Consider the following 22,889-nt stretch of genomic DNA (forward strand, 5'->3'; position numbering starts at 1 on the left):
TATGCTTTGGGTTCTGATCCTTCAATATATTACCTCCACATCCGCTCTATATGTTGGATTCACATGCTTTACGTACAAATTACTCTTTTGATAAAGAAAAAGAAAAAAAACGAGTTATGAATCTCCTTGTCTTAGCATTGGATTTTTAATATATTAATTGACGGGGATTTTTTTTTTCTATATATACAAAATAGACCTATAGTTATCAAATATAACAAGAGCTTTTCCTTTATCAAATGTCGAAGGTGTTTTTCTAGGATTTAAATAAAACCACACTTGAAATCTCGCTCCTACTTAAATAAATGAGTGCTGTATAAATTTTGTATGAAATATGTAGATAATATTAATAATATAATTCTTATATAAAGTTCAAATACATTTGTGTATAATATGTATATTTATAAGTATATATTATGTATATTTATGAGTTTGTATGTATATTGTGATTCTGATAAAATACATATAAATTCTATAAAGTATTTATCAATTTGTATAAAAATTGCACTAAAATTGATAGGAGTTGCTCACAAAGAGGAGAGGCCGCACACAAATATACCCTCTCATTATACTTTGACATTAATTTATCCTTAAGTTTTAATAAAAAAATATTTAAAAAAAACTCAAAATTAAATAATTCATTCTAAATTTTAAATATATTTTAGATCTTCACTTGTTTTTGCTTCTTTTTTTTCAAAAACTATTTATTTTTTAAATTCTTTTAAAAAGGTGAAATATGCAAGAAAAGTGTTCAACAATTTATAATTTTTTTCCACTAAGCTATAATAATCGAAATAATGTTTAGATAACTTGTATTTAATAACGGCAATTTGATAAAATTACCCCTATTATTTAGTCAATAATCTTTCCATTTTTTTTAATTGGCACATCTATTAAGAAAATAATAATTGGTATAGTGAGTTTACCTTTTATCCCTATTAATTGATAGAGTTTTAAATATATTTACTCACTACATTTTTCAAAGACATTATTCAATGTTATAAATTGAGGGTATAATAGGAAGAAAAAAATTGTCCATTCTTGATTTGTCAAAATTGACAAGTAAAAAAGAAAATCAAATTAAAAAATATTTGACAAGTAAATAAAAACAGAGGGAGTAGTAAATAACTATTATTGGATAGAGGAAGTTATATTTCCTAAAAAATATCAAACTTCATTAAAAAAAAAGAAGGACAAATATGAAATCAATCTTCAATTTTGAACCATTCAATTATTTTAGACAAGTAAACAAGGCCTAAAAACTCTGTTAATATATTTGTGACTCTAATATCTTTGAGAAAATTACACGAGATGGAAAACAGTACTAGTTTATTACTCCATGTGTATATAGTTTTATTTTATTACCATTCGTGGGTATATACAATTCGTGTACTGTGTTTGTATAATTCGCTATACAATTCGCAGTTTTTGTATAGTGTTTGTATAATTTGTTATACAATTTATAATTTTTGTATAACATTTGTAGATTTCGCTATACAATTCGTGTACAATATTTGTATAATTCACTACACAATTTGCGGTGTTTATATATTTCGATATACAATTAATTAGTGGATACAACATTTGTATAATTCGCTAGATTGTTTGTATAATTCGCTATTATATAGTAACAAATTTATGTTTGTCATTATAAATAATCAAAAAAATTATACCTATATAAAATAATTATGCTTAAAAAAATTGTAATATATAAATTTTTCCCAATAGAATTTTTTTTTTTTAAAAAAATGTTTGTTGGAAGTAACGGCGTTACACAACATAAGTAGAATTGTCGTGTGGTGGATGTGCATGTTTGCCACGCGGCAGTTGGATTCTGCATATTATCACCTAACAAGCATGACCCTCCACACACGAGGAAAGTATAGCCTTATTTTCCCTAAATGACAAATTTGGGCATACTAGTACACGTTTATGTATGTCGTATAGCTAACTGATTAGCAACAAACAAATTATTTATGATTGCTCTTTCACCAGTTATTATTGTCCATTCCTCGTATTAATACATCATTACATCTCTAAATAAAGACAATTTATATTCCTTTATAGGAATAGCTACCCTAGCTAGCTATAGTGTGTATCCATATTTTCTTTTTTAAATTTCATCATAATTCTTAGTTGATGGGGATAATATCAATCATTCACTGTTTAAATAGTGTTTTCTTACCTATCACAAGACGACATGACATAAGCCTCCGCGATTATTTTAATGAAAATTTCTGTAAGATTCAAAAGGAAAAAAAAATGTGTACAAATGATACATTTAGCTACGTCGGTTTAATACTATATGTACAAAATTTCTAAATAATAAAATTTGAAGAAAACTATTGAGCAACAACATACTATATACAAGTTATAGTAAAAAAATAATGAAGAATTCCCTTTAAAAAATATATCAAAACTCAAGTGCACGAATCATTTAATCACCAAGGAGTCGTTTCATAGATAGTTAAGAGAAATATTATACATATATTAAATTTTGTATGAGTAATATTGTTTGATTTGCAATTTAAATACATATATAATTAATATATGTATAAATTATAAGAAATTCTAAATATAATTTTATGCAAGACAAAAAATGAAATAACTAATACATAAATAACTAAATCCTACATAAAATAATATATAAATTTTTTTATAACTAATTTATGTATTACTAATATTTGTATAACTCTAGTCAACTACTAAACGATCTCTGAACTCAAGGCAAATTATCCAAGCATCAAGAACTCAATACGTAAAATGTGTGTGAATCAAATAACATACCTATAATGTAAAGACATTAATTGCATAAAATATTCTTTAATAAAAATACATCAAGACGTACAACGAATCATCTAAATATCAGTAACATATACATACAACAAATAACATATCTATAAAACATTAGTCATCTCAAAAGTTTTAATCCCTTACACTCTGGTCAATACGTTAGAAATTGCTCATCCAGAGGCCAATCTCCATTTTGAGACTACTCTCCCCCTCCCCCATCTTAGGTTTCTAAATGATGTCTTATTTACCATTAATTACACACACAAAAATAATAATGACAATCGTGTTAATCCTATGCGCCAAATATATAAATTTTCAAAACTATTATATTTTCTTTCCTTATGCTGATGTAAGGTTTTGCTTTTTATACCCTCCCTTAAATAGATTTTTTTGGAGAAGTACTCTTGAAGATTTTCAAATAAAATCGATAAAAAAAAAATTTTGGTGAGGGAAAAAATATACTTCTGTTCCTAAAAAGTTAAATATGGAAAACAAAGTAACATCATAGACCTATGTAACTCACAATAGGGTCAAAAGAAAAGCGTCACTTTCATTCTAATTCCGTGAGATGTAAATTGTCAGGCAAATGAAAGTGAGGGCAAGTTGCGCAAATATCATAAACCCCCATAATAGGAGAAATTTATTACATACTTCTTGTTTTAAAAAAAAGGCTTATTTTTTAAAAATTTATTACATACTTCTTCGTTTTAAAAAAAGAATTATTTTTTTAATCTATTTTAGGAAAAAAAACAAAATCTTTCCTTTTTTAAAAATATTTTAATTTTAGCTTTTTACGTAGCATATTTAAGGCTATAAGATTAAATTAAATTTTGGTAAATTAACACAACTTTAATTTAGGACAGATTAATTTTTTTTTAAATATTTAAATTTGAAGTTTATAAAATAATAATTAATATAAATGGATGATAATTAATATTAGTAAAAAATAAGAATAAGAAATAATTTTTAAATATAGTTTAATAAAGTCCGCTTTGTTTCTGGGAAACCAAAGTAGATATGTATGGTGCAACATGTTTCCAGTGTCCAAAATGTAGAAGATGGTTTTTGCAGCTTGTACTCCTTTTTGTCTTCTCTCTCCCAATACCCCCAAAGCAAACTCCAACTAGTTAAACAACTAGTATTGTTTTCTGCTTAGCTCTCTTACTATAAATTCATGCTCTCTCCAACTTTCATAGTGTGGTGTTTTATAAGTTATGGATTTTGGTGGGTTGATCACAATGGAATCCATAACTTCAACTGCTCAACAATCTCAGACTACTAATGGATCTGAGAGATCTAGGCCTTGTGATAACAACATTTGGAGACTCTCTAAAGTCCCTAAATCTGCACATGACTTCTCTGCCTTTTGTAAACAACAAGCCCCTACTCCTACTCTTCCTAATTTGTTTATGAGATCTGATTCCCCAAATGAGGGACGTGCTCAATCTACTATGCTAAGTTTTTCATCCCACAAGTCTGAAGAAATCCCATTTCTTTCTACCAATAATTTTTCTGCTTTACCATTGTTTGATTCTGGATCCTACAACACCAGACCTGCTTCAGGTATAACAAATGTTATGTGTTTTTCAATTTTATTTGGGTGCTTGAGATGATTAATCACCGGGAAATTAATAAGGGGATTTAGATGCTGATGACGTGGATTTGCAAAAGATTAATCATGTTTAGCTGTTTTATTATTTTCCTGTACAACGGATAGAGATGGGTCTTTTCAAAGAAAAACTGTACAAGTTAGTGGAAAAAATGGTAATAGATTCTGATAGTCTTGTCAATAAAAGAAAAGGCTCATTAAACCCCAAAATGGAAAAAAATTGAACTTGTGAAGAATCTTTGTTAATGATATCCTATACTTGGGGGGAAATCTAGTGTTTTCATGTACATCTTGGGCAAATTTCGCACTTCATTTAAGGAAGGGAAAAAGAGAGTAAAGGTAGTAATAAAAGTAGGTGCACAAAGTAATAAAGGGAGAGAGAAAAGGAAAGAAAGAATTAGACTTTTTGATATTTGAGTCTCAGATATTTATGAAGTTCAGTCAACCTTATATATCTTGGCTAATTGATCTTTCTTTTTATTATTAAGTTTTTGATTTGGAGTTGAGCATATTATGCAAGTTCTGATTATAAAATTCACTCTATGCATCTCTCAACAATTCTACTTTCTTAGCTAGTGCTTTTTCTTGGTTCAGCTTATGTCTCTGGAGGATCAAATGAAAGCACGCCTGGCTCTTTTGCCAAGTTCAGAGGTCCATTCACTCCTTCACAGTGGATGGAGCTGGAACATCAGGCTTTGATCTACAAGCATTTCGTGGCAAATATCCCGGTCCCTCACCAGTTGCTTATTCCTATTAGGAAGTCTCTGAACCCATATGCATTTTCTGGCTTGTCCGCTCAACCCTATGCCTCCAATTGTAAGAATTTTCACTTTCCCTACCTAGTATTGACATTGATTGTGCCAAAATAGAACATGCTTTTGACCTTATCCATTCAGGTGTTGTCCGTGGTTGTCGTATATGAATTTAGCACTATACGGGGTTGGATCTTCAGTATACGAAAACATATTGGTCGCCTGTTGGTTAAGGGCATCCATTTTACCATTTAGGTCAAGGGTTTGTATCCCGACTAAGTCGTTCAAAACTTTTGAGCTTTCTTCCGACGATAAGTTGTTTTTTAGACAACAGGTTTTCGATCCTTTGACTCTTCCCCAAAATGGAGTAGCAAATGGACCAGCACATGTAATGCTGGTCTTACTATTTAATTTTACTCTTTACGTATTACCTAATAAGAAAGAGTATTCTCAACGATAAATGTTGATTAAGACCGACTTTCAGAATCTAATGGATTATGAGCTTTTGAGTGGTTGCTTGGTGTCTTATATAGAAAATATAGTATCTAGTAATAGTAATTTTTAATGAGTTTATTATGGATACATTTTAAAAAATGAGAACTTGTCGAGGAGTGTTGTGATATTATACTTGAATTGTGTTTTTTTCTAAATTATGATGTTGTTAGAGTGATTTGTTCATTTATTCACTTCTTTAAATGTCGACACCACTTACGGATGATCCTCTGTACTCCACTAATCGATTCATAACAAGGTCGTAAACGAAATAACTCCAAAGAGTCTTAAACCTTGTTGCTTATCTGTCTCAATTACTTTGTAGGGAAATGCCTATTGTCTCTTAGACAATTGGAACCTTATATTGGGATTCTAAGGATTTTGAGTCAGTGCTAATCCAGTTCCATTTCTTAACCCTTATATATCTGCTTAGAAGAATCTCCATACCCGAATTTGTGATTTCTCGTGTTATATTCTGGGACGTCCTTTTACATATAGGATTTGCTAATAGTATACTCTTATTTATTCTGTGATATACATTGTATTAGGAAGCATGAAGAATATTGTGAAAAAAGTTGTTTCCTAGCAATATTTTCTGTTTTTCTTTTCAATTTTAAAGAATCAATCTTATGACTTGTGATTTGAAAGTAATGTTCTTCTGCATACAGTTCAGAAGTAATTTTTTCTCTAAAAAATTGGCATATTTCTGGACTTCATCTTGTACTTCAGTTTTTCTACTGTTTGGGGCACTTGTTCAATGTCTCACATTTGAGGTGAGTTACAGAATGTTCACAGGCAATTTAGATCAGACCTTTTAATTTTCGAAGGGTTAGATGACATTCGCGTGGTTTTTTACTTTCATGCCATAAAGTTATTTACCAATGATATATTAGTCTCCTATATTTTTCTGCTTTTCTGTGTCTTGTGTTTTTTTTTTTTTTTTTGGGTTGGTTTGTTTGTTCATCTTTTTACTACTTTGTGGTACATGTAGGGGGATGGGGTACTTTCCATCTTGGTTTCGCTGGAAACACCGATCCCGAGCCTGGTAGGTGTCGTCGAACAGATGGAAAGAAATGGCGGTGCTCGCGAGAAGCCGTCCCTGATCAGAAGTACTGTGAAAGACACATAAATAGAGGCCGCCATCGTTCAAGAAAGCATGTGGAAGTACAGAATGCCCATGCTGTCTGTGGATCCACCACTTCAAAGGTGGCATCAGTCACACCCTCCTCATCAGCAACGGTGATATCCAACAGCCTTGGTGCTATTCTGCACCAATTCAATACCTTGCATCCGAGCACTGCCAATCCTTCCACTGAGCAACTTGTCAACAGGTACTAAATATTGAAGTCCTAACAGCTAATTGATATACCCATTTTAATGCTTTCATCTTCTTTTCAACCTTGAAGTGGATGCCTTTATTTCTCGTTAGGTGTTAAACAGAAATTTGAAATTGACAACATCTTTTTTAACTATCTTACCTTCGCAAAACTTTGCTGCGAATAAAAGGAAAAAGTAACTAGAAATTCATTACGTATTTATTATTCTTTGGTCCTAATTGATAAGTATGCATATGACAGAATCCTTATAGAAAAATTATTTATATGACAGAATGAAAGGTCATAAAGGTGTCTCTGTGATATCTCCAACAATTTGTGTGACGCCCAAGGACTCGGCTATTTCAGTTCAAAAGCAACATAATGGATTTGAACTATCCTCGCAGATGGATTTTGGACTAGTCTCATCAGATTCCCTTCTTAATCCTTCGCAAAGAAATTCCTTTGTAAATCCTAAGAATCCTATTGGTTTCCTAGATTTCATTGACCAAGAACAAAGTGAACAACATCCAGTTCACCATTTCATTGATGGATGGACCAAGGAACAGTCGTCAGGTGCCTCTGCATCTTGGCAAGATCAACTAAATTCAAACGGTACTCAACTGTCCATGTCCATTCCCATGACTGCCTCAGATTTCTCATCATCCTCAAGTTCTCCTCGCCAAGAGAAGCTCACTCTTTCACCATTAAGGGTATCTCGTGATTTTGATCGCATCCAGATGGGCTTAGGAATGACAAGTAGCTATGGTGATCCTATGCAAAAGACAGCTAATTGGGTACCAGTATCCTGGGGAAATTCACTTGGTGGTCCATTAGGAGAAGTCCTGAATAGTACTGCAGGTAATGCAGGAGATGGCAAGAGTGTCTCAGCCTTGAACCTGGGAACAGAGGTTTTGGATTACAGCCCTTCATTTGGGTCATCTCCCACAGGTGTCCTGCAGAAGTCAACCTTTGTTTCACTCTCAAACAGCAGTTCAGGGAGTAGTCCACGAGGTGACAGCAAGAAGGTTCGTGAGGGTATTGGCATGTGTGATGAAGTGATAGGCTCCACACCGGTGAGTTCTTTGTGTATTCCTTCGTGTTTGATTGAGAAAGACGCTAGCAGTGTGTACTCGACTGGTCCAGAACCGTAGAAAGTTACCTTGATGGTTATCTCTTTTTTATCAAAGCAGATACTTTCTATAAGTATGTCTTGTTGTAACGTAAAACAGACATTTGATGTGAACGTATTTGTGATTGTTACCTTGTTTTTTCCTGTAAAATTAATGTGGAACTCTCGTTATCTTAAGATTTTTCTTATTGGAGGTTTATATAAAAGAAAAAGTTATTTGCACATTTGGAATTGCAGTTCTAGACTTTTAGAATGTTATTTGTTGGCTGTTTAGGGTTAATAAGTTTATACTGCATAATGAATAAGGTATTGACAATTGATTAAAATAACCTTGCTTCTTCGATTCCTTGACCTTTCGAATTCGTCCAAACCTGGAGCAAGCTTCAGATTAAAGTACTTCATCCATTGCTGGTAGATTGATGGTTTGCTTCATTTCCTATTGCTGCTTAAATCTACAGATTAAAGGACGACTTCATCCATCCTATCACATTATCAAAGAAGCTAAGTTTTGATGAAATAATCGAAAATAATTCAAGCAATTGTTTATTCTGATCTTTGATGAACTGCATCATTTAAAGACTGAAACACTTCCCGTCACTTCCAAAAAAAAAAAATCGAGAGCCCTCTAAAGAAGATTTGAACAGCCTTCCTGTTTTACAAGTGACATGCTTTGACATCTCTCACGCTGCCACAGTAATAAACTTTACAGCAACTCAAACCTTGATGTGTGTATAGAGCGGAAAACCTCTATTAAATAACAGTGATTGTAATTAGTGATCTGCTGCTTTGATTACCAAAGTCTCTGACTTACTACTATTGGATGCATAGGTCTTTTAATAGTCTCCAAGCCATGCCCTAAATTTTCACACTTTATTGACGATGAATAATCAGATCAGTTTGCTCAAGGAAATAATCAAGTGTACAAGCTTCTGATTAATACCACGAAAACTAATTTTTTTATATTCATTGATGACTAGATAAAGGTTGCCGTTGTTACGTGCTTGCTTACATGCTAGACAGTAGGGGTGTACATGGACCGGGTTTGTTCAGATTTTTTACAAATCAAACCAAATCATTTATGTCAGGTTATTAAATCTATAAACCAAACCAAACCAATAAAAATCGGGTATTTTGATATCAATTTTTCTCGATTTTTCGGGTTTCTCGGGTTTTTTGGATTTTTTCGGATTTTTTGGGTTTTTCATAGTATCTAATAAAAAGCACATAGCAGTGCTTCTTAAAAAGAGTTCTAGTACAAAATATCAACATATAAGATGGAGGCAGAACACTGTTTGAAGTTTTAACTTTATAATATAACTTTATAAGATGAGTTTTTTTTGTATATTATTTAGATAAGTTTCTCAAGTCCAAATCTAAATGTAAGAAAAAAAAATAAAAATTATGAAAAAATTTTAAAAAATATTTATAAATTATATTTTAATAAATATTTTTATGTATAACATAATTTAAAAGTAGTATATTTATAATCGGGTCGGTTTGGGTTCGGTTTGACTTTTTTTAGTTAAAACCAAACCAACCCTATAATGGTCGGGTTTTTTTTCCAAACACCAAACCAAGTCAAACCAAACCACTAGTCGGTTTTTTTTTCCGATTTGGTTCGGTTTATCGGTTTGGTACGGTTTATCGATTTGCCCTGTACAGCCCTACTAGACAGTATGTGACCACATTAGTTTATACTTTCAAGTCTGCGACTCCCCAATCCCAATAATCATCTTTGTGATGTAGTTCTTCATACTTAAATGTAGGAACTCTTTAAAGTTCAATTTAGCAGAATTATCCTCAAGAGATCTGGCTACCAATGTTAATACTTGGAAATGAAAACATTATATTATATCTGGAAGACTGGAACCAATCCATATTGCATGATGTGTTGGCTATTAAAATATCAGAGGTTACAAGATGGAACATTAGAGCATCAATTTGAGTCCGCAGTCATGTATATTCTACATGATCATCAAGAAAAAAAGATATCATATGTTAATATAAGGAAATTGTACCACTAAAAACGCACAACTTAAAGCCACTTTTCAGCTTTTGAACGTATTTGACTAATGCTAACTTTAAGCTAGAAAATTCTTAAAGTTAGTCAAAAATGAAAAGTTAAGATTCTTAACTTTTTTTTCTAAGTGCTTAAAATCATTTTCTTTAACCATGTAAATTACTTTTATATACCTTATATTTTAACTAAATTCCCAAATTACCCTTTTTATTCTTTTAACCCTAAAATTCACATAATTTTACTCATTTAAGCACTTTTATCCATACTTTTTTTAAATCCATCCAAACGGACTCTTAATCCTTTACTTTGATTTGATTGTAAAGGATTCTTCTTCGGCTTTCTTTCAAACTAGTTTTACAAATTTCTACTTATTATTTTAGATAATTAAGATCCACCAGCCTTAGGTAAAACATCCAGAAACACACACCTTGCTCCGTTATCAGGTAAAATGTCTCACATAACACTCGCATCTATTAAAAAAATGAACAGAAGTAGTAAACTCTCATGTCCAAACTATGGTAAAAATAGCACAGTTGAGAGCAACAAAAACACAAGGAATTAGTTGTGAAAATTACACTTGAGAAGAATACTCAAATGGTTTTGCTAAACATAATTGAGCTAAAGTTTGTTGCCGCACCTAAATGAGTAGTACACATCTAATACAACATTTACCCTAAATAATTATTCAATGTAAAAAGAGTGATGCTAGAATAAATTAGTAGCAAAACAGGTTGTATCATCGTTTACCGAACCAAGCCATCACAAGTAAATCAACCCAATAACAATGCAATTTTTGATGTCCCTAAAGTTTACGAGAGACCCATTCACAAAAAAGGCAATAGGTCCCTGCTTTTTTCATCAGGTTTTGTAACAAGAAAATTTAAGAGATGAAGCTCAGAGAAGATCCAAAGCTGATCTAAGCTTAAAATAGACCTCCTTACATGTTAGCTATCTCATCACTGCTTGATATAATTTGGCTACTTTAAATTTGAAGAAATGCTGAGGATAAACAAGAACATACTCCAATCGTGATAAGTAGCATTATATAGGCACCGTGCAAAAGGTAATTTCTCATAGAAATGAGAAGAAAATACCCGTTGTCTGAAAAATGCCCTTGAAGAATAATGAGATATAAATATATCCAAAATATTGTGTCATATTGGATTCAAACCAAAAGCAAAGGGAATTCATTGTGCAAATGTTTTTACCATGAAGTTAATTTCACAACCATATCCTCCCTGCCGTCCATAGTTTGTCTTCCTAAAGAGGAACAAGGAGCTTTTACTACTGTAGAAAAATGCAAAATTGATGAAAGCTAAAACAAATAGAGGCTCAGACACGCACAAATAGGTCATCAAAAAAGTATACAACGTTGACATTGATATATATCAGCATCGAGAAATGATTGCTTTCTTCATCGCCCCTCCAAAAAAAAAGGAGAAAAATAATGGAAAAAAAAAAGCAAAGAAGAAAGGCTCAGACGACACGCACAGTAGTCATCAAATAAATGAAAATTGTAGAAATACAATTATCTCAGGAGTGCAATTTTGTCTTCACCGCCTCAAACTAGCATCTGAAATAGAAGAAGAACACTTTATACACACCGAAAAACCTAGCTTCCAATCTAAGAAGGTGGACCGTATTTGGGCTTGAAAATGGCGAAGAATTTGATTAGTTGGGCTTAAAGATACAAAGTTGTAAAGTGGGTTTACTTCGTCGCAATATATCTCAATGTATATTTGGACAATATTTGGCAGAAGGGGAAAGAGAGTAGGAGTATTAAATTGAACCCTGAACGTGAACCCGAAACCCTAAACTCTGAAATAAATCTTTTTTTGTCTTGTATACAGATTTTGCTTGGAAAGAAAAGTAGAAAATTTTGAGAAAAAAATTTAATGGGATGTGTTAGCAAATATCGAAATACTCCATTATAATGGGATGGATTCAAAAGAGGCAGAACTAGGGAAGGGCATAAATATCGAAAAATCGAACCTAATCGAATTAATTCAATTTTTTGGTGTTAGTTTTTTTTCTCAAAAACTTCTGTTCTTCATTCGGTGTTTAGTGTAAGGGTCATGAAACCACAATGCACCAAATTAAGAACCGGAGTTTTATTAAATAAATTTATTTTATATTATATTACTTATATAATGACCCAAAAATATTTTAATTTTTACTCAATCCAATGACCATTTTAAGCTTTGGCCCAAATTTTTAGAGCCCTAAATTTAACAAACTTTAGGGTTTAATGCTCACCCCGCATCCCCTTTGCCTCCGAGCGTCACTCCCTCATCACTCTTCACTCTCTATTGCTCTCTTCACCCAATGAAGTTTCTTACTTTTATTACAAAAGACTAATTTTTTATTTTTGAGTTTTAGTACTTATATTTTTAATCTTTGTATATTTTAAATTACTTTATGAAAAACTATTGAAATTACCTAAATAGATTAAAAAAAAGATATATATTACCTATATAAATGATTCGGAACAAAGACATAATCAAAATAGTTTACCAATATTGTACTTCTATCAAGTACCCGATAAGCTTCACCTAAGAAATATAGATGTTACGCCTGGACTCAACAAATCTCTTCTTTTGACTAATGAGTAAGCCATATATAGAATAATCATAGTTAATTGTACCAAAAAATTATTTTAAAAACACCAAAATAAATCAAACCAAATCAACCTAGTGCACACTTTTTCAAAATCGAACATCGAAGAACTGAACCGAAGAACCATACGCCCACCCCTAGGTAGAAGTAGACCAAAAAATTATTGGAGAAAGGTTATTAAACTTGACACGACGCAGTTACAACTTATCAAGGACATAATCTTAAATAGAAAAGTGTGGAGGATACAAATTAGGGTAAAAAATTAGTAGGCAGAATTGCATCTATATGAGTACTTGGAATGTATTGGCTTGTTGACATTAATAGTAGGCGTAGTACTTTTGTAGTTTCTTGTTCTTCAATTTAAGTTACTTTATGTTGTTTTGTGTAGGTACTTAATACAAATGTCTTTCTTAAAAATTAATGAGGTTTAATAACAATCAATTTTGGGGGCAGAAATGGCCAAAAATTATAAGGCCTCACAGCCAAATTGTTATTTATAAAAGGGAAAAGGCTTAAATATGTCATCGAACTTTGAGAAAAGGCTCATTTATGTCATCTGTTAAAAGTTTGGCTCATTTATGCCATTTGTATTTGAGTAAATGCTCATCTATGCCATTATTTTTTAACTGAAATGGTATAAATGAACCAAAATTTTAACAGATGACATAGATGAGCCTTTTTTCAAAATTCGATGGCATATTTGAACTTATTCCATTTTAAATAATAATTTAGTTAATGACGTAGCCGAATCATAATTGTCTACGTGTACAAAATAGTTTTGCAAAATGGAAAATATTTTTAGTTTATAAATAGTGGCATGGATAATCTTTTTTCTCAAACGGAAATGACATAAGTGAGCCAATTTTTTAACGGATGACATAATTGAGTCTTTTCCCTTTCTAAAAAGGGTTAAAAATCCATAAAAATAATTTATTTAGAACACGGTTCTAGATTCACGTGTGGTCACAATGCTAACACTAAGTATTGATAAGTTCTTTATTGAAGAAGGCGACATGCATGCTGGAAATCTGTTTCATGGTGGTACCGAAACTCATTTTACGGACCAAGTTAATATCTTCGACTTGGTAACTCCAACCAACCTGCTTGCTTAAGGCGCAATTTAACGTACGATTGCCACTTTAACAATCACCTTTCACATACATGTTTTTGTTTCTATATAATGATTTCACTGTTGGAGTAGTTGTTACCAAACCTTATCTTAAGAATAGTTATATAATGTTAGCTGATAAAAACAAGATTAACAATTCACCAACTCTTGTGAAGGAGGCCTCAACTCTAACTATGGACTTAAAGATTCTCTATTTCAAGTTCTCTACTAAAGTTAACCAGATGATGTTAATTAAGAGGATAAAATATCGTTCTCTGTTTTCTACTATAAAAGAGCTTGATGGCGAATGCAACAGTGCAAATTAGCTATTCAAATTACATTAATCTAGACGCAATTTGAACACTTGCAAACACGACAGATTAATAGATTCAATATTTCTCGTGTTGGCATGATTAATTACTATTCGACCCTGACAATGATTAAAAGAGTGCCTAACCATACACGATTTCCTACTTATGGTAGGATTAATTCTTCTTTAATAAAGTTCTTGAGTTTTAACTTTCGATATATATGGAAAAATAATAATTTATTTTTAATGAGCCATTTTTATGTAAATTTTAATTAATCGAGTCAATAGATTTTTTGTAGTAAATTCTTAAATAAAATGAAAAAATGTAACGATATGTGATTTGAAATAACAAACATCCTTTACTCTTCTCTCAATATATATATATATATATTTATTTTTTTTTCTTCTTAATATCTTGAATTATTAACTATATTTTGACTCATAATAGTTTTTATAGGGAAAAAAATATTTATATCCGATAAGGGAAACTATTTATAAGTGGCTACCCTCTTACTTTCATATCCCCTTATTTTTAACTGCTAATTCACGTTTATTGTTTGATACTATCAGAGTGTATATATACTCTGATGGTATCAAAGAGGAAGAAATAATGTTTCAGTGAAAACACTATTCAATTACTCCTTGATACCAATAGAGTATATATATATAACAGACAATGTTTCAATGAAAAGACCGCTCAATTACTGCTTAATACCATTAAAGTATATAGAGACCATCAGATTGTATATATATATACTTCAATGATATCAAGGATGAAAAGACAATGGCACAATGAATAAAACAAGGGGCAACCGGGTAAATAGTTTGGTCCGTAGGTCCAATCAAAGTAAATAGTTTGGATTGAGTCCAATTTAAATAATTTTTTTGTCTAATAGATTCATTTGTATAGTTTTTTTCTTTTTATATATATAGTTTTCAAACATATAAATTTTATTTTAAAAAATTTGAAGACTATATGTTCGAATTCATTTAATTAGAGGGAGTAATTGTGAATACTTTTGTACAATTGCTAGATATATCAAAAGAATCAATGTTATAGACTAAATTTTAAGAAGTCATGGTATTATGCCAGATTCTTACTGAAAATTAAGTTAATGTGTTACAGCCGTATCGAAGTAGTCTCATCTGTTTTGAGACCATAAGAGCAATTTAAAGTAATTATTATTAGAAGAAAATTTCAATGAAGAGCCTCATCCATCTTACCTAAACATGTCTTGATCAAAGGTGATCATATATTGGAGAAACGAAAAAAGATGGTGACATTTTACCTTAATCTGTTTCTTCGGATGCAGATGTTGTCAATAATAATCAATGAACGATAAGGAGATGTCCCTGTCAAGAAAAATATTATTGTTGACTGCACAAATAGATTTGACCAAAAAAAACCACTCTCCTCCGATCTCTTTTACGTGACACAATTAAAATTTTAAGATGGCATGAATATGGATATACAAATTTTAAGTTTTTTGAAATAAAATTTATTTATTTGAAAACTATGTAAAAAGTACTATAAACTACAATAATTAACAATCTAAAATATTTAAAAGACATATAAAGTATTGTTAGTTAAAAAATAATAATTTGGTTGACTCTCAAAATTTCAATTGTGCCACATAATTTGAGGCTCTCTTCTTGATAATAAAACTTTGTTTGGATGGTTGTTGCGTATTATTGTTTCATGCATAGCGTATTGCATTGTTTTGTAATGTATCATATTGTATTATTTTAATAAATATATGTTTGGATAGATTGTATTGTTATTCATCGTTATTATGTAACATATCTACAATTTGAAGGATAAACCTATAAGAGAACATCAGATATATGTTAGAAGTTAAAACTGCTATAAAAAGATAGAGTAAATAATAAAATAAAATTATGAAATAATAAGTATAGATACAATGAAAAGAAAAAATTAAGATAATAATGTGATCATCCCAAATCAATCGCTACACAAAATAAGATATAATATAATAAAATTTAAATAACAATCAAAATAAATATAATATTTAAATTAACAATATAATAGTCAACAACCATCCAAACAAGATGTATGGGGTATTAAGTAGAAGTAAAGCAAATAACAAAGGGATTGAACTTTTATTAACCTCTTCAATTCGTCTGGAAGCAAAATAGTCTTTTCTTGACGTCGTTTCAATTGCTGGCCCTGACAAGGAATTTGATCTAAAAATCCCTTTTAATTTTAGCATTCCCTTTTTTCATTTAGTGTGTTAGCTAAGCTATTGTGATGAATATAAATGCAAAAAGGGAATGCTAAAATTAAAAGCGAAGATGGTCGATCAGAAAAAATGAGTGATGGAATAGTTGATAGACGAAGAAGTAGTAGTATAGCATTTTCATGGGAAGATTCACCTGGCGTCTCTAAATATTTCATGCGCCACCAAAATTTCTCTTCTTCTAATTATCATTTCAACGGCGAAAAGATTCCGGCTCCGCCTCCACCTCCGCCTCCGTGCGCAGCCTTTCGGCCTTCAGTAATTGGGAAAAGCTCTTCGCTACGTGATGACCCTTTTATTACAGCGTTAATTGAGTGCACAAAAAGCACTACTCTCGGAAACAGCAAAAGGCCTCATTATGAGCCAATTAGTAAGGGATCGTCAAAGAAGAGCAGCTATTTCTGTATCTTCTCTTGTAAGCAGTCTTTAGATGATCAAGTGAAAGTTGGTAACTTTGTGAAATTATCAAATCTCCCCCCTATCCCTAAACCTAGATCTAGAGGGAGATACACAGCTCTGATGAGCGAGGATGACCATTGATTTCTATATCGTGTCCTATGTTTTATGATCGATCAATGTGTCCTATAATTTCCGCTCGATCAGTATTTTATTATGTTTAAGTATATAATCAGATTTGTAATGATTTATGATGCGTTATGTCAATTTTACTTATTAATTTTGTAGTATATATGTTTTCTATGTTGTTATATGTGCATGTATCTGCAATATTTGTTTTACATTATGGTATCTTGATGGTGTATTATTTCTTCGCGCTGTTATAATACAACCACATAACTAAACCATGAGGAATTTTGAGAGAGGAAACTATTTGGTGCACTTGCTGGTCTTTTTCTAGTTTTATTGTTGAAGTGACTAGTTGATCCAAGCCTCTTAACTTGAAATAAATTGTTAATGTTATAGCAAAATTTTGATGTTCTCTATCCAATGAACAGGGAGTACATTTTAGATCGTCTTCCTATCGCATATGCTCACTGTTTATTTCAACCAAAATCACTTATGCAAATGAAAACTTCTAGTAAAATATGTGCTTGTAACTTGTAGATAAATAACTTATGCAGTAGTACATTAGAAAATTCGGAGATTGACGCGTACATCCTGTCAGGATATATACTTTGGCACTGACAAAAGATTCAAAATGGAGATTATCAAGTCAATTAATGCATTCTAATAGACTCAAGAGGAAAATGATTATTTTTTTTTGCTTTGAAAGCAAATACTCTTCGTTACTTGACATTTGTATGTTGGAAAATTTTTAATTAAAAATATATATTTTACTAACTAACCTTAGTATTTAGTAATAATGTTTGCAACTCTAAATTTGGTATAGGGCAATCAGCAATGAAATGAAGGAAAGGGAGTAATAAGCAAAAAAAAAAAATGAAGGTTGAATCAAAATTAAAGGATATCAAGAAAATTCACTGAATGACAACTGCAGTTGTTTTCGACAGTAGGCAACTATTTTTTTGCTCCAAATATATGGTTACCAAAAGTTTAAAGTTTGTTCACTGGTAGCGGGACAAAATTATAACAATATAAATACAGGGACCAAAATGCAATAAAATTTAAAAGCAGAATATTTGCGAATCACCCTCCTCTCTCGCGTAGTGCCTCGTGCAATGTTCAGGTTGCGTCAACGAGAACGCCTGTTTGTTTCCTTGTCGATTCCTGCTCTCCAAAACCCTAATTTCTCTTACTTTTCTGGATTTTCTCGTTGCTCTGTAGTTGGACAATGACAGCTGCAATAGCCTCTCCGCTGGCTATTTCTTGTTCTAGCCGGCGCAAGGATCAAATATTCAGTTATTCAGTATCAATCACCAGAGCCACGTTTTCTTTCGCTGTTGTTCCCTCTCACGAGTCTTCTTCTTCATCTTCTTTAAAGTTCTGCTCATTTCTCGGCAATTTCCGTCAGACCAGCGATGTGAGTTTTTTTCCTTATAATTCCAAGCAGACATATTACATTTTATATTTTGCAAAAATGGTTATGTTTAATTTCTAGATACTTATTTGGATGATGTTTAATTAGCTATATATATATATATACTGTAATCGCAATCTTCTATTTGTTGAATCACTGCTTGTAAACTCAATTTAAAGTGGGAATACTTTTTAGTTTCTGATTCATATTTTGAGGTTGAAACAGCAATTTCCACTCTCTGCGATGCAAGAAATAGCTCCAAGTCCAGCTTTACATTTTGCTCAAGTTTTAGTGCTTTCTTCAATTATAATGCATATTGCTTGGATTTAGGATTTCCTTTAAGACTAATATTTTTCCAATGACTTGAGGCCTAGCTCTTTAACATAGAATGTTGGATTGATCTTTATTTTATGGAAAATAGCTAGTAGGGTATATACAAGTTCACCAAATGGTGGAAGCACAATTGTTGACTAGACAGACACCTATAGGTAAAGAACTGTTCTGGTACGGGCCATGAGAACACTCAATCTTCAGGGCTTAGTTTCCAGAGACAAAAGAGAATCATCATGTTCTGATTGTTGAAAGAACTAAAAAAAAAAAAGAAGGCTTGATATAACCTTCAAATACCGAGAATGATACAACAATTGGGAATCTTCATTGCATAGAACCGTAATATGTCATAAGTTCAAGTTCGTTTCTTCTTTTCCTTCTTCCGATTGTAAACAAATTTCGGTTATCGAGCTCAACTCAAATATCTTATGTTTGTCTCCAAGAGAAAAATCTTGAAATAAGAGAACTGCTTGATGAAATGTTTAAAGAATTTGGTATCATTCAGAAACCCCTTTTCCGTGATTTTAAGATTTCTAATTCATGTGGTCAATTATTTTGAGCTCAAATAACTATATATCTTTCATGTCATCTCCTCTGATTTTGATGTTTTCTCAGCTATGAATTTAGGTTCTCATTTTTCCATGGTGCTTACTATACAAATCTTCAGAATTATTGACCTTAGCTTCTGAAAGTATTGTGGAAAATGTATTTGGACCCGACACTACTGTCAAAAGGGAAGAACAGAGTTCTGTTAATCATCAAAAAATGAGTCTGCTGCATGTCTCAGAGAAATACATTCTTTTCTTTCTTTTTGGATGATCACCTAGAGTGTCCCTTTTCCCCCCTACTTGCTTTTCCCTTCACTAATAATTGACATTGTCATCCTTTCATAAACCAACAGAGCACAATACATATATCCTTTAGTTTGAGTCAAGATTATAAAGTGATTCGAAATTGAGAAAGGATGAAAATAGTAGCTATCACTGTTAACTTGTATCTCTTGCTTTATATCGGTAGAAAACAAAGTTTGCAATTCCAGGTTTAAAGTGCTTGCTTTGGCTATTGATTGTTTAAAAGTCATTTATTTCTCTGCGTTATTGACTTTACAATGGATCATACCCAAGATTATCCAAAATGGCATGATTATTGAATCGGTGATTGTTATATACTTTTGACATGTATGCCTATGTGGAATACTTGCTCTCCCAAGATAATGTGCTGTTTGGGCAGACATTTGTCTTAGATGTTTGGTAACAGAGTTTGCATTATGCGGAAGTCCTAATTAACTTTACTATCGAGTCACTGTGAAGTTCATAAGGTGTGTGTTATCATATTTGCATATGTGAACTTCTTTTGCAAAAATGAAGTTAAGTGCTCCTATGTGAGCTCCTATGTGAGTTTCTGTTGAAAAAGTGTTTATTGGAGTTTGTAGTATTCCCTTTCTTTCGTTTTATATGATGGTGTTGGACTTGACAAAATGTTGAAGATGATAATCTGACTTCTATAATATATTAGTCTTAGTAAAAAAAAATTTAATCAAAATAATGGTTGAAAAGTTAATAAAATAAATTTAGTTTCTTGAAAGTTCTGACTGTTGCGTAGATTAATATTTTTAACTGAATGGTGTTGAAAATTTTGGGACGTCCCATAACAGAAAAAGTGTTATATACGTTGAGACGGATGGAGAATGATTTTTGATTGGTAGATTTCTATGATTTTTGATTGGTAGTTTTCTGAAATTTGTAATGGCTTATCCTCAGATATATGTTTGTGCCCCACTTCCTTTTTTATTATTTGGTTTAAGTGGAGCTGATGGATCTAAAATGTGGTTCTGATTAAGTTTAGTTAGAGGTCTTCACACTATGATAGTTTGATCATCTAGTGTACATTGTTAAATTAGATGTTGTATTAGCATATTGTTTGTTGGTGACAGACGGCTCATCGTTAAGATAATATAGAACCTTGGACAGTGTTCTGGGTTGGTGACAGATGGCTCATCGTTAAGATGATAGAACCTTGGACAATGTCCTTGGTTTTGCAATGGCAATTCAAGGCTGTCGCCTAAACCAAAAGATTTAAGCTGATAGAAATGTATCCGACTTTACAAGGATACTCCTGTTGATAGAAAGCAACCAAAGGTTCACATTTTATACTGTATTTTCTATGGTTATTAGGTCTCATTAGTTTACTCCTGTTGTTGCATGACATGAATAAGATACTTCAAGGCATTTCAAATTGTGTGTATGGGATGTCTAAACATGCATAGTCATCTATAAGGAAATGTGACAAGGTGCTTGAAGGTTATTGAGATTTCTCTCATGATTCGTGGCCCTTCCCTCCTTTTTACCTAATGTAACTAATAAAGGCAAACTGCAAATGGAAAGTTATGTTCCTACCAAATGTTTTTTGCTGATGGAAATGGCCTTTGATCTATGTTATACGATCCCTCATTATAATGTTGCCTGCATCACTTTCAAGAACTAGAAAACAGGTTTAATTTCCGGCATCAGTTGCACTATAAAGAAAATTGTTTTTCTGATCCTGTTTTATATCAGGAAATGCTGACAAGCTTCAGTGCTAGAGGTTCTCAGTTTCTGCCAAGGTTTCTGTGTCCTGTATCTTGTGAAGTTGATGGTCTCAAGGAGGAAGATGCCAAGAAACGAAGGCCAGAATATGCCATTAAAGTGAAATCGGATGAATCAACCAATAGGCATGTATTAGATATCCAAAATTCAGTCTCATCTGAACGGAAGATGTTGAGGATGGAAAGAAATGCCAAGCGTCTCAACAATAATGCGTCACAGAGGAACAAAATCGAATATTACCAGGTCATCCAATATCCTCTGAAAACTGAGTCTACAATGGGGAGTATATTACGTCACAATACTTTGGTTTTTGTTGTTCACAAAGACGCTGACAAGAAAAGCATAAGGGATGCTGTAAAGAAGCTGTTTAAGATTGAAATGAAGAAAATAAATACGTCAATCATGCCTGATGGGACGAAGAAAGCATATGTTGTGCTGACACCAAACCATAGTGCACTAGATGTGGCAAAAAAAATCAAAGCCATTTAAAATATTGATTCTCCATCTTCCTTTCCTTACCATGCCAACCTGGTGGCTATATAATGTGCTGGAGTTAGAAACTAGAAGCTTATGATTTATATTTGTATGCAGGTGATCTTATGCTGCAATGTTCTTTAGTCTTTATAGGTACAAATTTGTAGTTTCACCTTAATTTTGACCGCTCTCTGGGACGTAAGTATTCAATCATTGTGGTTTTTGCCTAAATGTCCTGTATGCATGTACATCTTGGTTCAACGCGGCCTTCATTTTCCCCCAAATATTGGGAAAAACTCGTAATCTGTGGGAAATCATATTCTTTTAAGTTACATTCAAATACTTGATAACAGGAGGATGGCTTATAATCGTTTCCCAATTTATGTTTGTGTTGTAGGTTTGTAAAGTTGACGACATGGAGCCATTTGACACTTGGCTCTCAATTGGGCTGATGTTATAATGCAGAGATTGGTTGGGAGAAGATAGTGGAATATTTCAGACACTTCCTAGTTCGTACCAACTACTGACAAAAGTGCAAGGCACATTAAGTCCTTTGGCTCTTATCCTAATTTTTATCATTTTCTCAAAGGTCGCTCACTGATTCTGCTTTATAAAAAATGATCCTCCCTGGGACCTGGTGGATCTTGCTTTAATATTTCACAAGCAATTTTGGTGAGACCCCTTAATCCTCCTTATCATTTGGCTTCTTTTGAAAATTGTCCTACTGCTAGCCTCCTTAGCAAGGGCACAACATAATTCTTCCCTCTGAACTTTTTGTTTTCATTTTTCCTGCTGGATAAAGGGAAAAAAAGACAAGTGGAGCCCCAGCTTTTGATACTCCGTTTCCTTATAAATCCATAACCAGCACTACCAGCTACAGATAAAGATGAACGCTAATGTCTGGGTAACCTAAACGTATGACACCATACGGTTCTAAGTTCTAACAAACCCTTGATTTTGCAAAAGTGGTACAACGACAACAACAACACTATACTCGTGTAATCTCAAAGGTGGTGTTTGAGAAGGGTGGTCTGAATGCAACCTTACCACTATCTTATTAAGGTATAGAGGTTGTTTCCTAGTGTAATTTCATAAATGGAGTCTGTAAAGATTGTTTTGCAAAAGTGGTGGATTTTTTTAAAACAAACTGCATCAAACATGATC

General features: G+C 32.2%; 2 protein-coding genes and 2 non-coding genes across 4 annotated transcripts; 2 read left to right on the forward strand and 2 right to left on the reverse strand.

The window, feature by feature from the left end:
* Positions 1–3,796: 3,796 nt before the first annotated feature.
* Positions 3,797–8,312, forward strand: LOC129875263 (growth-regulating factor 1-like). Its single transcript, XM_055950715.1, has 4 exons — positions 3,797–4,353; positions 4,994–5,215; positions 6,635–6,974; positions 7,252–8,312. The coding sequence occupies exons 1-4, from the start codon at positions 4,005–4,007 to the stop codon at positions 8,108–8,110; spliced, it is 1,770 nt and encodes a 589-aa protein (XP_055806690.1). The 5' UTR covers positions 3,797–4,004; the 3' UTR covers positions 8,111–8,312.
* Positions 8,313–10,837: 2,525 nt separating this feature from the next.
* On the reverse strand, positions 10,838–10,964 carry LOC129875397 (small nucleolar RNA snoR74). The gene has a single exon (XR_008763186.1). It is a non-coding gene; the product is annotated as a small nucleolar RNA snoR74 (small nucleolar RNA).
* Positions 10,965–11,435: 471 nt separating this feature from the next.
* Positions 11,436–11,531, reverse strand: LOC129875405 (small nucleolar RNA snoR126). Its single transcript, XR_008763193.1, has one exon. It is a non-coding gene; the product is annotated as a small nucleolar RNA snoR126 (small nucleolar RNA).
* A 6,468-nt stretch (positions 11,532–17,999) lies between these two features.
* Positions 18,000–22,889, forward strand: LOC129873607 (60S ribosomal protein L23a-like). The gene is made up of 2 exons (XM_055948732.1): positions 18,000–18,339; positions 21,222–22,889. Exons 1-2 carry the CDS (start codon positions 18,151–18,153, stop codon positions 21,738–21,740), a joined length of 708 nt encoding a protein of 235 aa, XP_055804707.1. The 5' UTR covers positions 18,000–18,150; the 3' UTR covers positions 21,741–22,889.

Source organism: Solanum dulcamara, chromosome 11 (genome assembly GCF_947179165.1).
Source record: "Solanum dulcamara chromosome 11, daSolDulc1.2, whole genome shotgun sequence".
NCBI lineage: Eukaryota > Viridiplantae > Streptophyta > Magnoliopsida > Solanales > Solanaceae > Solanum > Solanum dulcamara.

Coding starts and splice junctions, on each gene's coding strand:
- LOC129875263 (XM_055950715.1), top strand. CDS start 4,005: ATGGATTTTGGTGGGTTGATCACAATGGAATCCATAACTTCAACTGCT. Junction 4,354..4,993: donor CAACACCAGACCTGCTTCAG/GTATAACAAATG, acceptor TTCTTGGTTCAG/CTTATGTCTCTGGAGGATCA. Junction 6,975..7,251: donor ACTGAGCAACTTGTCAACAG/GTACTAAATATT, acceptor TTTATATGACAG/AATGAAAGGTCATAAAGGTG.
- LOC129873607 (XM_055948732.1), top strand. CDS start 18,151: ATGACAGCTGCAATAGCCTCTCCGCTGGCTATTTCTTGTTCTAGCCGG. Junction 18,340..21,221: donor ATTTCCGTCAGACCAGCGAT/GTGAGTTTTTTT, acceptor GTTTTATATCAG/GAAATGCTGACAAGCTTCAG.